The sequence below is a fragment of the Morus notabilis genome, unplaced genomic scaffold, assembly GCF_000414095.1.
Source record: "Morus notabilis unplaced genomic scaffold, ASM41409v2 Scaffold1012, whole genome shotgun sequence".
NCBI lineage: Eukaryota > Viridiplantae > Streptophyta > Magnoliopsida > Rosales > Moraceae > Morus > Morus notabilis.
Genome location: NW_010361635.1, coordinates 134,488 through 150,045, shown reverse-complemented (window position 1 = coordinate 150,045; position 15,558 = coordinate 134,488). Strand labels below are relative to the sequence as shown.

At 37.5% G+C, this 15,558-nt stretch overlaps 2 protein-coding genes across 2 annotated transcripts; both read right to left on the bottom strand.

Annotated features, from left to right (window-relative positions):
• Positions 1 to 2,530: 2,530 nt before the first annotated feature.
• Positions 2,531 to 4,995, bottom strand: LOC112092026 (serine/threonine-protein phosphatase 2A activator). The gene is made up of 2 exons (XM_024167106.1): positions 3,752 to 4,995; positions 2,531 to 2,893 (listed from the first exon to the last, which is right to left on the bottom strand). The coding sequence occupies exons 1-2, from the start codon at positions 4,906 to 4,908 to the stop codon at positions 2,887 to 2,889; spliced, it is 1,164 nt and encodes a 387-aa protein (XP_024022874.1). The 5' UTR covers positions 4,909 to 4,995; the 3' UTR covers positions 2,531 to 2,886.
• A 7,237-nt stretch (positions 4,996 to 12,232) lies between these two features.
• Positions 12,233 to 13,323, bottom strand: LOC21395930 (protein EXORDIUM-like 2). The gene has a single exon (XM_010100319.2). The coding sequence runs from the start codon at positions 13,267 to 13,269 to the stop codon at positions 12,385 to 12,387; it is 885 nt and encodes a 294-aa protein (XP_010098621.1). The 5' UTR covers positions 13,270 to 13,323; the 3' UTR covers positions 12,233 to 12,384.
• Positions 13,324 to 15,558: the final 2,235 nt, after the last annotated feature.

The window sequence follows — 15,558 nt, the reverse complement described above, 5'->3', positions numbered from 1 at the left end:
AAAATAAGTGCATCGTGACACGTGGTCTCTCAGTGACCATTTTGGGATCAAGTCCCCGCCAAATCGTCCTTTTTTTAACGTGCGTTTAGAAAAGAAATTGTGTCATGGCTCATAACTTATTATAAATTTTTTTTTTATAAAAAATACACGTAAAATAAAAATAATTTTAAATTATAATTTTAAATTTATGAACTAAATATTAACTTATTTTTTTGTTACACTCTTGTTAGTAGAGTCCGTTTCTAATAATAAATTTAGTCAAAATCATATTATTATGTAAAATAAACGGTTTGAAATAAACAACTATACTAATTTATTTTTTTGATTAGTGACAATTTATTTTTTTAATTCTGTCAGAAAAGTTCTTTTTTTGTTTTTAATAATTGAAAGTATACTTTCTTTGGGCTTGAGGAGCAAGACAAGCAAAGCATCTCCTGGTAAATAGTGAAAGAGTAAGGATCTTTGTGTTATTTGCCAAGAGTTCGTTCTGCATATTCCAGCCAGAAAAAAGGGGAAAAAAGAAAAAAGAAAGAAAGGCTATTATGTCAATGGCTCTGTCTGTTTCTTTCAGAGTGAGTTTAGCAGGAGGGAGAGGGGTGGAGGGAGAGAGGCGGGAAGAGAGAATAATTCTTTTGTTTGATTGGATGAAAGAGAGAAGGGAGAGGAGACATGAGGAGAGAAAGTCTCTCTCTCCACCTACCAATTTAAATTTTTTCATTAATGGAAAAATCTAACTAATTCATTTAATTTTAAAATTAAATGTCTATTTAACCCCTAAAAAAATTAGTATCAAATAAATAAAATAGAGAATATAATAATTAGATAAATAATTATTATTCATTATTTCAACTTTATCTCACTCATATCAAACAATATGAAAAATTATTATAATCTTTTCTATCTCTCTAACTCTCCATTCTTCATACTCTATTCTTTCTGCCGGAGCCTTAACGAAGATTTATTGAAAGAAACCAAAATCCAAAATACTAAAAAGACGGATCATTCACAGGATTCGGCTTCTGATGTCACGGAATATCGCAAGCCAAAAATACTCGCCAAACAGGTTATGGAAAGGACCCAACTTGGCCTTGTTGGCAATAAAAGCTTCCTCACAAAATTTTCAAACTCAAATCCGGTTTCACTCTCATTGGTCCCTGTGGTAGTTTTATTGGTTTCTTTTTTCTTCATGCAAATTGCAGCTTTAAGAGAAAATCACAAAGTCCCAATTGAGAAGTGTATTTAAATTATAATTTGAATTTTGATTTAAATTTTTTTATGAGAGAATTATTAGTGAGAAGTTTTTTATTTAAATTCTTTGTGAGAGAAAAAATACTATAATAAAATCATGATTTGAATTTAAATATACATATTAAACAATCCCTAATACACTTTTTATTTTCTAGGTAGAATGTATACTTGCATTTTCCATTGGTCACTAAACTATCAGTACTATTACTGAAAGAAAAACACGTCTAGAATCAATGTGCTTATGTAGTTGTTTAGCCAAGAAAATAAAAAAAAAGGTGCTTATGTAGTTCAGATCAATAGATTGCAGCATGCAATTACATGCAACATAATTTGTGACTTTCGAAAATAATATTGCTTTTCTCATACTCTCCTTTTATTAGATCATTGCCGGACATCGAAAAGGGGTGGTGATCACCACAAACATTGAAAGCACGAAAATTGTGTTTGACCTTATGAATGTTTAAAGACGCCGTGAACACTAAGCACTATAAGATTTATACGCATCTTTATTATAATTTATGTACTAATTATAAATTTTACAATTGAGTGCAAAAAATACTCTCCAATGCAATACTATTTATTGTGTTAAATTTTCTATATGCTATACTTTGTAAGAAATTTCCCACAAGTGTGCTAATATAAGAAATTTGATATTTGATTACTATTTGTTAAAATGTTTACTTTTTTATGTAATCATTACAACTTTTACACTTTTTAATTATTTTAAACATAAAAATTTACATTACAACTTTCAAAGCTTAATAATTATGAGAAAAAATAAATTTAACATTTTAAATAACATTATGCATTGAAACAAAAATGAATCTAACATACCATATCACACTTTTTAATGATAAATATATAATTAACATTAACAATTACATTAGAGATGATCTAACTAATAAAAAGTGAATCTTAAAATGTGCGACCCACCTTTTAGTGTGTGATACTCATCACTGGTGTCGTTTAGCATTACTTGCTTGACCCAAGTTCTATCAGTGTGATGATCAAATCATCATTAGTTATAGAACAATAATTTTTCTATTTGGCGAAAAATAATGGTACCAAGAAACCGTTTTGACGTTTAAAAAAAAAGAAAAAAAACTGTTTGCATTAAATTACCAGAGGACATTTGTCAATTAAAATTATCTTTAAAAAAAGAAAAATCATTTTTCACAAAGCAAAAGAGCTTTAACAAGCCCCATAGGGTATTCTTTTCATGGTTCTACTTAAATTTGTTTTGGATGCTGAAAGCTTATGGGCTTGGTAGTTGGCATCATAATTTACAAACATGTCGTACCGCGTAAATTTGGATAAAGCTTGCCTCTACATTCGATAAAGAAGAAATTTTTATCACCTTCTTCCCTCTCTCACTAGCAAAAGAGGGGAGAGATACCAATACTTCATACTTTCAACTGTTAAATTCAAGAACCTGAAGAGTTTAATTCGCAGCAGATATTGAAAATGAAAAAAGAAAAAAGACACCAACATGCAGTGACATAATAGCACAACTGCATGCTCAGCAAGCCTCGAGAGGAAAATGAGTACAAATTAGCAGAAGTATAGATTCTCAATGTAATAACTCTTTTATACTGACTTGAAACCTTGGATAAAATGACTTCTCTTGCTTCCCACAAACTACTCCCTGGAAAGAAAGGAAGAAACTAAACAATGTAAAGAATTAAATAAGCTAAAATTCGTGATCAGAAACCAGTATAGCATCATCTTTGCAAACATCAATTTGACAGTTTTTATCCAATCACGATACTATCAGAGTAAAAACACATCTCATAACACTTGAAATACTCGTGGACACTGAATTTATGAGACTACATCTCTGTCTAATAACCGTCAAGTCAAACATAATATGTGAACCTCATATCTCAATCAGTGATCAATATGACTATGGAACAACAAAAAGTGCATACCAATGCCAACTACTAACTAGCTCATAAAATTCCAAAACAAAACATCCCAATGTAAATCAAATGTGTCCATATCATTACGCTTATCACATATGATTTTCTGCTCTGAACATTATTGCACATGTTACTAAAAGTAGTTCAGCAAGTAACAAAACGGATACAAAAAACAGGGCTCTATACTAGGAGCCAAGCTAATTCATAGACACGCATGCTTGAATATCAAGTCTTCTTTGTTTTCTCTTGATCATTTTCTTTTTCTTAATGATACAATACACATGCACGCAATTCTTTACCTCCATCACTAGACCAGTTTCCTAATTATTCACTTAGTTTCAGGTAACAACGGCAATAGGGGACAACAAAGTCCGATTCAAATAGTATGCTTGTAATAACATATTGGACTAACGAAGCTTAATTCCCACAAATTTAATTTTCCAACAAGAGTAATCAATAAGCCCATGATTCCACATTGTCAATAACAAACAAACAAGCAAGCTCTCAAAGCAAATTATGTCCAAATTGGTTTAACAAAAAACCAAATAGGGTAAAACGAGAGAAAAGTGAAGATAGTTACATACCACTTAATGAGCCAACCATAGAGAAAGTGCTGCATAATGGGGACCTTCTCCAAGACCTCAACCTTATACATCTTGAGCAACCCACTATTCACCTTATTCCAATTGGGCACTCCACTGATATCATCCAACAACGGCGAGTGCTCGGCGAACAGGCCTTTCTTCACCTTCTTTACGAAAGCAATGCACGAGAGGTACAGATACTCGTCCGAGAAATTCTCCAGTATATCCTCGTTGTGAATCGACTTGGGCTTCATGTACTTGTGGCCGATCAACTGCGACGATCCAAAGATGAAGGGAAGGAAACAGTAGTCGTCAAGTCCCCAAACCCCGTGCGACCCCGCCGGCTCCAGGCAATACACCAACTGCAATTTCCTCATCAGTTCCAGATACTTCACGAAGATTCTGGAAACCACTGCTGGGTAATCCTCCTCTTTGATCACCCCCATCCTCGCCAGGCAGTACAGCCACGCCGCGAAATTGGTCTCGTGTCCGGTTCCGTAGTCGATACGGCTCGAATTGCCGAAGCTGTCGGTGAAGTAGGGGACAATCTCGATCGTCGACGATCGGAGGTCATCGGGGACGAATCGGAGCATGAGAGACTCGCTGCTTTCAACCAATCGGTCGTGCCATATCCGGTACGAGACGTTGCCGTAGCGAGAGGCTTGCTGAGCGGGGGGGATTTCGACGATCCATTGTGTTAGGGTTTGGAGGATGGAGACGATGGAATCGGTGACGGGGGATTGGTGACAGGCGTCGGAGATTTTGCGGCCGCGGATAGACTCGGAGAGGGCGACGACGAAGCCGAGGAAGTTCTTGCCGGAGAAGGAGTCGTGGAAGCGGCGGATGTCATCGGGGGATTGGATTCGCTTGGAGGGGGCTTGGAATTGAAAAGGCGGCGAGACGACGGGGACCTTTTGTGATTGGGGAACGGGGGCGAGGATGATGGCTTGCTGGGAGTGGTTGGGGGGGAGGTTGATGGCGGGCGCTCGGATGGGGCGGTAGTTTGGCGGCGGAGAGATGTCGGAACACTCCGGGGGAGTCGCGGAGAAGGCGGTGGCGGCGCCGCATTTCAGGCAGGTTGGGGAGGAGATGGTGGTTGGGGGTGGAGATTGTGGGGATTTGGGGGAGCCTTGGGGGTGTTGATCGTGGGGTTCCATTGTTGGAGATGGTTTACCGTGTGAGGAATGGAAGGAGGATTAGTAAAGAAGAAAGGAGGGAAGGACGCTGTAAGAAGAATTTGGAAGGAAAGGTCGTTGCTGGAACTTTTCAGACGAAATTGTTGGGCTAGAAACTGGATTGGATTCTTTATTTTGGGTTTCAAGTTGTAAAGGTGGGCCTCGCTTTAAACATTGGGCTTGAGATGCGGAGTAGGGAATGCAACACCTCTGCAGGAAGTCTAGATATATAATATAATTGCTCGCGTTAGAAGAACCAACTTGAGCAATCTGTGCCTCCTTTGTTTCGCAATTCAAATTAGAGCTTAAATTTTTTATTATATTATTTTCTCTCACGTTAAATTTATTTTTTAACTTGAACTCGTAAAATAAACAGACTTAAATGATATTCAACCATACACCTCAACAATTTTTGATCATTTTGAAAAGAATGTTGATGGTTTTTGCTGTGTTCAAGTTTGATTAATTTGGAGATCAAAAATGATGCTCATGGTTAGAATTAAGTTTGTATAAGTTTTAGAATAACAGTCATGACCAGAAAAAAAAAAAAAAGGTTTGAAAAATGATGAAGAAGCCTCTAAGTAGCTTACATTAGGATGAATTTAAAATTTAAATACCACTTCCGCAGGATGGTATTCTGATATACCATACTTGTAGAAAAGCTTATAGAATATACCATTTTAAGATAATATAAAGACAAAAATATTCAGGATAAATTTTATTTTTACCCCCTGAATTATAGCTACTTATTAATTTTGTCCCCTGAACTTTAAAAAGTGATCAATTCACTTTTAAACTTTAAAATGTTAGTGAGAATGCCCTTTTTGTTATATTCCATTTATTTTAAATTGATGTGGCACATAATTAAAAGCTAAACAACTTAATTTAAGTTAAAACCATAATTATTAGATAAATTAATAATAAAAATTAAGTTTTCACTAATCTATCAATCGTTACTAAAGGAGAATGAGTTTCTCTCTTAGCTTCCCCAAGAAAACGTTTCGTTGGTTTCTTTTTTTCTCCTTTCTTTCTTTGTGTCCAACAGTTGTTCTATTTTTTTTTTTTTTTTTTTTTTTTTTTTTTTTTTTTTTTTTTCCGTCTTTGCCTTTCACTTTTGCTTTTACTTTCGTTTTTGCTTTTGTCAACTTTTTCTCTTATGAGTTTTTTTTTCTCTCTCTTTGTCTAAAAATCTCTATTTTTTTATAATTATATTTAAGATTAATCATTATTTTAAGAGCACTCTTATTAATCTCTATAATAATAAAACTTTGCTGCTCATTTAAAGTGGGTTCAGCTAGGTTGTCAATTTTTTAGTAATGGGATTTTATCCACATGAGGATGAATAACATTTATTGTCTTAAAAGATCTCTGGTCCGCTGAATGCCTCTTTTTTTTTTTTTTTTTTTGCTTTTTTTTGTTCGGTTTCCCTCACTCTTGTCTCATTACACATTCTTCATTTTTTTTTTATTTTTGCTTTCTTCAATTGTGACCCTCATAAATATATTCTCTCCATTTTTTAATTAAAATAAATTCTTTTCATACACTCTTTTGTCTTTTTTTTTTTTTTTTTATAAAAAAAAATCCCCTTTTCTCTTTCTCTTTTCATTTTTTGTCATCCCTTTTTTTTGTTCTTATTTTTTTTCCTTATCATTTATTCTTTTTAGACATGGCTTGTCTCCCTTCCTTCACTGGACGTGCCCCTGCTCGCATGTGGGATGTACGCGTCATTCTTGGCCGTTCGTCCTTATGATTAGACGACCCAAAAAATACAGAAATTTGTTTTTGTTATTATTTATTTATTTATTTTGAACTGATTTGTTTTTCAATTTTGTCCATTTTAATATCGATTTGCACTAATATTAATGCTACTCAGATAAAAATACTATAAATAATTTGAATAAAAAATAAAATTAAATAAATATACGCTAAAATAAAACAAAACCACATTGAATTAAGTAAAAAACATACCAAACAAAATAAAATAAATCTAATTTAAAACACAACGAAATAAGTTAATGTTTTATAATTCAAGCTTCACCACATATGTCGCACCCGCGAACTTTTTCGGCTGGACCAAATAGGCTTCGGGTCACTGTACTTTAACGCATTTTGTACCAACACAACAAATTAAGTTAAAACAATTTGTATAACCATAATTTTAAATGAATCACGCGCATTATGCGCTTAAAAACTAGTATTTAATAAAAGATGAGAAATTTACCAACCCTTCACTTTACCCAAATCCTCGAAGAAGCATATTGGACTCCAGCGCTTGAGCCGTCTTGATGTAGTGGAATAGATAGAACCGAATTTTATCGGCTTAACCCAGATAGAAGACGTTACATGTAATCCCTAATCTACTTAAAATAACTCGAAAAAGGAGAAAACCCCCAAATTGGAGAGGAAACATGACGCTAGTTCAATTATCAAATATTCAAAGTCCCCTATTCAAACACGATTCTAGACCTCGAGTTCGGTAGAAGCACTCAGAAATGAACAAATAGTAGCTAGCTGCAATGTGGAATGAAAGAAGCTCGGGAAAGTCAACACAAGCTCGTGGGAATGGTAGACTCCAATCGAAAACTCTCTCCAAAGCTCGTCCCAAATTCATAATGGCACCAAAGTAATCCTCCAATGGAACACCGAAAATGACCAAGCTATTTGCCATTGATGGTGCTTCACCTCTTTCGTCTTGAAACCATTCAATGTATTAGTAAGGGCTCCAACAAGGTGGATGTGAAATGGGTCGAAGTTGCTAATAAAACCAACAAGATCCTTCTTCAATTCAATTTCACCTACAACAAAGCCATCTTTCTTCAATTTAAGCTCATCCACAACTAATCCATCTTTCAATTCAAGCTCATCCTTAACTAAGCCTTCAACAACCAACTCTTGCTCCTCTTTAGACCCTTCTTAAAAAGTGCCCTCACTAACCTCCATAAAAATGACATTCAACTTTTATTGCTAAATTAATAGCATATGACAAATTAAACACCATCAATATATAGATTTCTTTCTTTAATCCGCTAAGAAATCTAATACTATGTTGAATCTCAAGTTCACTAACATCAAACATCATACTTAGCTTTGGGAAATCATCACTATATTCTAATACCTATCGGTTCCCTTGCTCACAATTGCGGTATTGTTGGAATAAAATTGGATCAATAAGAGTCGGAAAAAATTGCTCACACAAGAGTTGTTTCATCATTGCCCAATTTTGTGCCAAACTCTTACTCTGAGGAGCTTGAGCACGTCCCTTTAATTTGCAAACCACCAATTTAACTTGTTTTTCTTCTTCCACATTCATATAATCACAGTAATAATCCACAAACTGAATCCAATTAAAGAAATGATCAATGGTCACATTTGCCATCAAATATTGGAATCTCCAAAGAAACATTTTCCAATTGATTATCTTTGGGTAAAAATAGATTTGGGTTTCTCTGTTTGACTTGAGCCACTGTGCTTGTTGGACATGATATTTGTGTTACCGAACAGATTTGGGCCAATATCCACACTGGATTTGTGAAACATATCCGGGGAACATTGTCTTTGGGTAATCTCAATTTGGCCGAAACAAATTCACGATTCCAATATTTATTTCACGTTCGTAGAGAAAGAATAAGCATTGATCTTGTTAGCTTTGGTTTATATTTGAACATTTTCTTACAATGTCTACAACAGAATAGCAGATCTCCAATGGATGCATATTAGAATTTTCTTTTAAATTTTAAAAAACTGAAAAGAAAAAAAATCATAATACCAATCTCAAATAATAGTTGCATTCGATCATTGGCAATTCTGAGAATTCAATTCAAATTGCAAGATAATTTTTTTCTTTTTCAGTAGTAAATTAATCCATTTGACAAACAGGAAAAAAAATGAACTTTCAATAATAATACACAAATTACTTTCCCTTAATTAAACAACACAAAAAATTAGTTTAGTTCAAAACTCAGATATCGACGGGAGGAACACCGGAGAGACCGAGACCCGCGGCGTTCGCAGGTGGTAGTGGGTATCTCAATGGGCGAAGGGCCAGGATCGAGCGGCGCGGGGCTTGACGGAGCGATTCGCAGGGAGGCAAAGACACCGCCGGCGGGGCGGGGTCTTAGACGAAGGAGTAGATGCAGTAGGCAAGGACATCATTGACGGAGCCATTGACGATGGGCGACGAGGATGAAGTCGTTTGATTTGCCTAGGCGAGGTCGTAGACGCCGTTGACAGCGTTGAAGGAAGATAATTTAGAGATGGGTTGAGGGAAAGGGGGCCAAAGGGAGGGGTCGAGAGTGGAGATAGTCGTCGGCTCGTGGCCGTCGTTGGTGCTCGGTGGTTATCTTCTTCATCAGAAGATTTATCATCCATTGTTAAAAGGAAAAAAAAAAAAGAAAAGAAAAAAGAAAACGATTGTGTTGTAATCTGGTATGTGGAGGTTTCACTTAAGTATGATATTCTTTCATCTCTTACTACCGTTAGATTGAAATCCAATAGATTGAAATCTAGTGGTCCTTATTATATACCCTACCGATAGGAGGAAAGTGTTGCCATCTACCATAGACTTTTCTTTATTATTAACTTCTCTAATAATTAACGTTTTAACTTAAATTAAGTTGTTTAGTTTTTAATTTTATACCACATCAGCTTAAAATAAACAAAGTAAAACAGAAGGGTCATTCTTGCAAACGTTTTAAAGTTTAAAAGGTGAATATGCCACTTTTTAAAATTTAAGAGGTAAAGTAAATAAATAATTACAGTTCAAGAGCAAAAATAAAATTCATCCAAATATTCATCCTAAGGTTCTCATCTTCTTGACCCTTGTTCTCTCTCTTTCTTCTCTCACTTTCTCCATCCCCATGCGCCAACTGCCGACCATTCTTCCTTTCAACACAACGGCCCAATCATACTTGTTGTGCGGGAAAATATGCGCTGCCACGTCAGAGACTGCCAACTCCTCCAAGGAGGAAAGGCCTCCGGACGGTCGACTCCTCCAAGGAGGAGAGGCCTCCAGACGGATGAACTCCTCCAAGGAGGAGAGACATCCGAACGGCCAACTCCTTCAAGGAGGAGAGGCATCCGAGCGGTCGACTCCTCCAAGGAGGAGAGGCCTCCAGACGGACGACTCCTCCAAGGAGGAGAGGCATCCAAACGGTCGACCCCTCCAAGGAGGAAAGGCTCCAGACGGACGACTCCTCCAAGGAGGAGAGGCTTCCAGACGGTCGACTCCTCCAAGGAGGAGAGGCTTCCAGACGGCCGACTCCTCCAAGGAGGAGAGACATCCGAACGGCCAACTCCTTCAAGGAGGAGAGGCATCCGAACGGCCAGCTCCTCCCAGGAGGAGAGGCTTCCAGACGGCCGACTCCTCCAAGGAGGAGAGACATCCGAACGGCCAACTCCTTCAAGGAGGAGAGGCATCCGAACGGCCAGCTCCTCCCAGGAGGAGAGGCTTCCAGACGGCCGACTCCTCCAAGGAGGAGAGACATCCGAACGGCCAACTCCTTCAAGGAGGAGAGGCATCCGAACGGCCAGCTCCTCCCAGGAGGAGAGGCTTCCAGACGGCCGACTCCTCCAAGGAGGAGAGGCCTCCAGACGGACGACTCCTCCAAGGAAGAGAGGCTTCTAGACGGACGACTCCTCCAAGGAGGAGAGGCATCCGAACGGCCAATTCCTCCAAGGAGGAGAGGCTTCCAGACGGCCGACCCTTCCAAGGAGGAGAGGTTTCTAGACGGACGACCGTACCAACATGGGTCCACGTCCCCAGTAAGGTCTCTTAGTGGATAAGGGAGTTACATCTAGGCTTGAAGAATGTCAGTAATGCAGGCATTAATTACAAGTCCATAAACCACCCTTTAATGAACGGTGGAGTATTAAAGGGGGATATACATAGCCGCAAAAGGGGACAAATTGGATGAGTGAACAGTGAAAAATGTGTTGATAGGCTATGGGTCTGGGTTCATAGACTAGTAGGCCACTCAAGTGGATGGGCCTACCAAGAAAAACCACCCATGAAGTAATCTCTGGCTATAAAAGGGACAAGGCCCCGAATGAAGGAGGAGAGGATTTTTGGCTATTTTTCATATGTAATCAGAGAATAGAGAGCTGATTCTATGTAATCCAAAAAGAGCCCAAGGGAAATACAATACACAAGTGGATGTAGCTCTTCATTAACAGAGTGAACCACTATAAATTTTGTGTGTCCTCTCATTCAAACATTATTCTCATGCTTCCAAAAATGCAATAAACACTTCATAGCATAATTTCAAATATACAGTTAATTTCTAGCCAGTAACCCAACGGAATACCAGAGGGTGATCCGGCGTATTTCTGTTGACGAAATTTGACCGTCAACAATACTCATTGCTTGTTTCCCCTCATAATTCTGACATCGCCCTCTTTGCGACGAGATCCAGCATCTATTGCAGTCGTTAAGGGTGCAATTGCGCAGTGCGGTTGGCGATTGACCACTTTTTTTTTTTTTCCCCAAACCACAAGTGTGGTTGAAGTCCTTCAACCACGGTCGAAAAATTTAAATGCATAGTTACACCAACATCATGTGGTGTGGTGCGCTTGGACGTAGCTAATTAAGGATTAGGGGGCAACTTTTTTTCCTTTTCTTTAGAATATCTCTAAAAAATTGTAAAAACTCCTCTGATCTAAAAAATTAAAATGTAATTTTATACCCCTTAAATTTTTATTGTAGTTATATTAGTCTCCCCTTATAAAATTTCTAGTTTCGTCACTGGTGGTGTGATATCAGTTGTGCATTTTGGTTCTAAAACTTAGACAAATTTAAAATTAAATAGATAACTTAGCGTATTTACATAAATTGATTACTTTTAATACATTGTCGTCCAAGAAATACTCATTATATGATAATAAAAATAACTATAAAAAGGGATTTTTTCTGATATTTTCTCTTTTTTTGGGAATACCGATGTTTCTGTTTATCAGTCGTTAAATTTGTATTAAATCTAATTAAAAGTTAAATTAAATTAAAAAAGTAATATAAATATGACGATTGATAAGCATGAAACACTAGAGAAATTCCCTACAAAAATTTACTAGTTTATATACATAAGTGCAATTTTTTTTTTATAAGATATTTTATTTTATAAGGAAAAATAAAATCATACAAATCGGTAAAATTAATAACCTCCCTCTAAGTGGTTCCGATCCTATTGTTCTCTTTACATAGACAAAGCATGCCCGTTTGTTCAAGATTGTTATCTTCTTGTTTTAATTATCCACGAATCATATTCAGATATTCCTTTCACGACAAACGACAATTAGCTTAATACGGACGGAATTGAATCAAATGAATGCTTTACACATTGCTTCCAAAATCTTTATTACATAAAAACTTCCCATCCCAAGCCAACAGCCCAACACCGCCCGGTATCCACATCTATACAAATGCTAAAGAGGCAACAAAAGAAGAATACAACAGCTCTCAGGCCCTCAAACCGGAGTCTTACACGTGGAAGTTCGTGGGTCCCAAATAGCCGGAAGCAGAAACTTCCTCCCATTCACACCCACCGCGTTGTAGCTAGCTCCCGTCGTTTTCTCCACCAGAACCTCCCCGGGATAACCTGGATAAGCCCCTTTACCGAATATACCCGCGCACGCGCTCACGCTCTCCAGCGGCGCGTTTGCAGGCCCCTGGAAGTATCCGTTCCCGAAGGGGTTCGTCACCGTTCCCGCCAAAACCGTGGCTAAGTTGATGACCATCCCGTCGACTCCGACGTCACCGGAGGGCGAAACCAGCGGTGGAGTCTGCGGCCCATAAATCGGCTGGTGAAACGGCCACGCGCACTGACCCGGGCACTGACTCACCGAGTTCCCCACCCACGCGTAAACGGCTTTTCTTCCTCTCGCCGTGCCGTGGGTCCCGCACCGGCTGCTGCAGAACCCCTCGACGGCCACGTCATCCGCCGTCAGCACGACGTTAACGGCGTTGCGTCCCCTTCCTCGTCCGCCGCCTTTGAGCGCCAAGGCGATGAGGTTTTGGGTGGTGAGCAACTTCCCAAGAGAACACCTCTCGTCGAGGATTTGATTCCCTACGACGACGGCGCTGGGACCGCCCCTGTAACTTCCTATAGTTTTCCACCACGATGACACTGAGGTTGTATGAGTCCTTGTGTGGGACCCAAGAGAGTAAAGAAAGTCGACCGATATGGAGCGTTGGGTTGGGGAGAACTTGCCATACCAGATTAGATTAACGGTGATGTTGCCATTGAGGAGAGGACCGTTGTGGTACTTGAGAAGAGGAGATTGTGATTCGACCAGAGCGAAGAGTAATACGAATAGGGAGGCAGGTAAAGCTAGATGGTTAAAGAAAGCCATATTGAAACTGAGGGTTTTATAAGTTTAAGACGTGTAAATATTATTGTTAGGTGTTTGCTTAATTCATGCAATGGTAAGTTAGGAAATGGGTGTATTTATATAGTACACAGAGGGCACGCATGTGGGGAGAGTTTGGGTAAATAAATTAATAGAATATAAGTAGAACCGCGTGCGGGTTGACGTTGACTTGTGAGTTAGAGAGAAAAGGCAAGCGCTCCAGGTTTGGACGAGCTTAATAATAGGCGGTTTATGAACTCGGGAAGGCTTCTACTGTTTTGATATATCATTTGGTTTTGATCACCTTCATACAGACTTCTGCCTTTTAGCAATTAGAATTGATTAATTTAATTTACTTAATTAATTATGCACATGTCATGTCATGTTTGTTGTAATCTTATACAACTGAAAACACACTGAATCCATAAAGATGCATGGCAGCTGGGGTAACTTATTGACTGACGTTAATTATAGCTACTTTTTTCCTTTTAGCTTAATTGTCAAATTTTATATCATTCATTTCGAAGTTTCCTTTTGTTTCCAAGATTTTGCTCATTAAATCTACTCAATATAGTTTCATTTATTTATTCTAATTTTGTGAATGAGTACATGATCTAGAAGTAACGGGGCAGATTAATTATTAGGACCAGATACTTGTACTTCTCTTCATTCTCTCAGTTTTCATTTTTCTTCCATTTCCTTATTATATATACATCATGCGCAAACTTTAATGAACAACTTTTCTAGAGTGGTCTGCTTGTAATACAAAACATTTTCTTGAAGAAAAAGCTATAAAAAATGTCTCCCCACATTGCAAATGGTTTCTATACGACAACTTTTAATTTTATGCTTTTTATTAAAATAAGGAAGATAGCAGTACTCTTCAAACTAAAGTGACTGCATTGGTTAGCATGTAGATAAAAATCATTAAAAATAAGGAATTCTTGATCTATAAGAAAACGCATAATTTATTTTTTTTAAAATAAAGCAAAATAATAAGTCTTTTCTTCTTTTTGAATTACATGAAAAGCCATGAATTAATGATAATGATATTTTATGTTTCCTTCCTTGACCAAGCAACAACTATTATGTATAGAAACTAAAGTATGAAGATACTATTTGCCATTAAAATATCAAGGAAAAGGCCGATAAAGTTGATTATAGCTAAGTTTGTTCTCATCATTTGAAGCTTATTAGAACTCTAGTTTTTATATGGTATCCGAGTTTCATTGTGCTAAAATAAAGATATCATGCAATGGGGTTGGTGCGGATTCTGTTCAATACAATTTTAGCAGGGGAAAAAAAAAAAAACTATATAGCAAAGCCTTGTGGGAGAGGTTGCGGCGCCGGCTCGTACATGATAAAGATATGTTTGTGCGGTGGTGACATAAGATTCTTTCACAAATAAATATAAATCGCAGTTGGGGTTCCAATAACTTTCTAGGGAACTTGTTTCTAAGGAAACCAAATTACACCACTGATCAACTGCATTAATATAAATGATGGTCCGAGAAAAAAAAAAAAATAGTGGCACCTAGCTGATACCAAGTTTACAATTAATCTTTAATCGAAATTAATGATTAGCAAAAATGGATATACATGCCCTATTAAGAATAATATATGTACATTTGGACACTTCATATTAAATTAGCAATATATATGTTACTTCAGAGACATGCACTAATAAGTGAGAGACTTTCCATGATTGTCTTTTGCTTTTGTCACTGCAATAATGGGTCGGAAAGAATAAGATCAATAGCATTTGCACTAAAACCAAAGAAAGGGTGCGTGATGGGTGCGGGAAGCAACGTTAGTGATAAGTCATGAGTCCGGTCGGTGCTTTGTGTGTGCTGGTGACATTCTGACCATGTAAATGTATTATTTCATCTTAGTTGTGGGATTGTGTGGATTGGGTACACCGTCAAACCGGCCTTGTCGTTTAACTTGTGGGGCTTATATATAGACATACATATATACATATACATATATATATATATATATATATGCGCTTCATTATTCACTCATAGTGGATGCACTTATAATTAGAAGATGATGAATACCAAATATTCAGCGAATGTTGCCTTTCTGTTTGACCGTACCCTTAGACATCGCTGGGTGGTTTGCCATGAATTGTGCTTGCACGGGCCTACCCGTTGGAGTAGGTGTAGGGAGGTCCCTTTGTAGTAAAATATACGTTTCCAAGTTATAATAATGTTGTGGAATCCATAATTAGTGCACTACAGTGATCTGGTATTTTTCCATTTTGTTAATCAATTAGTGGCTATTACTCTC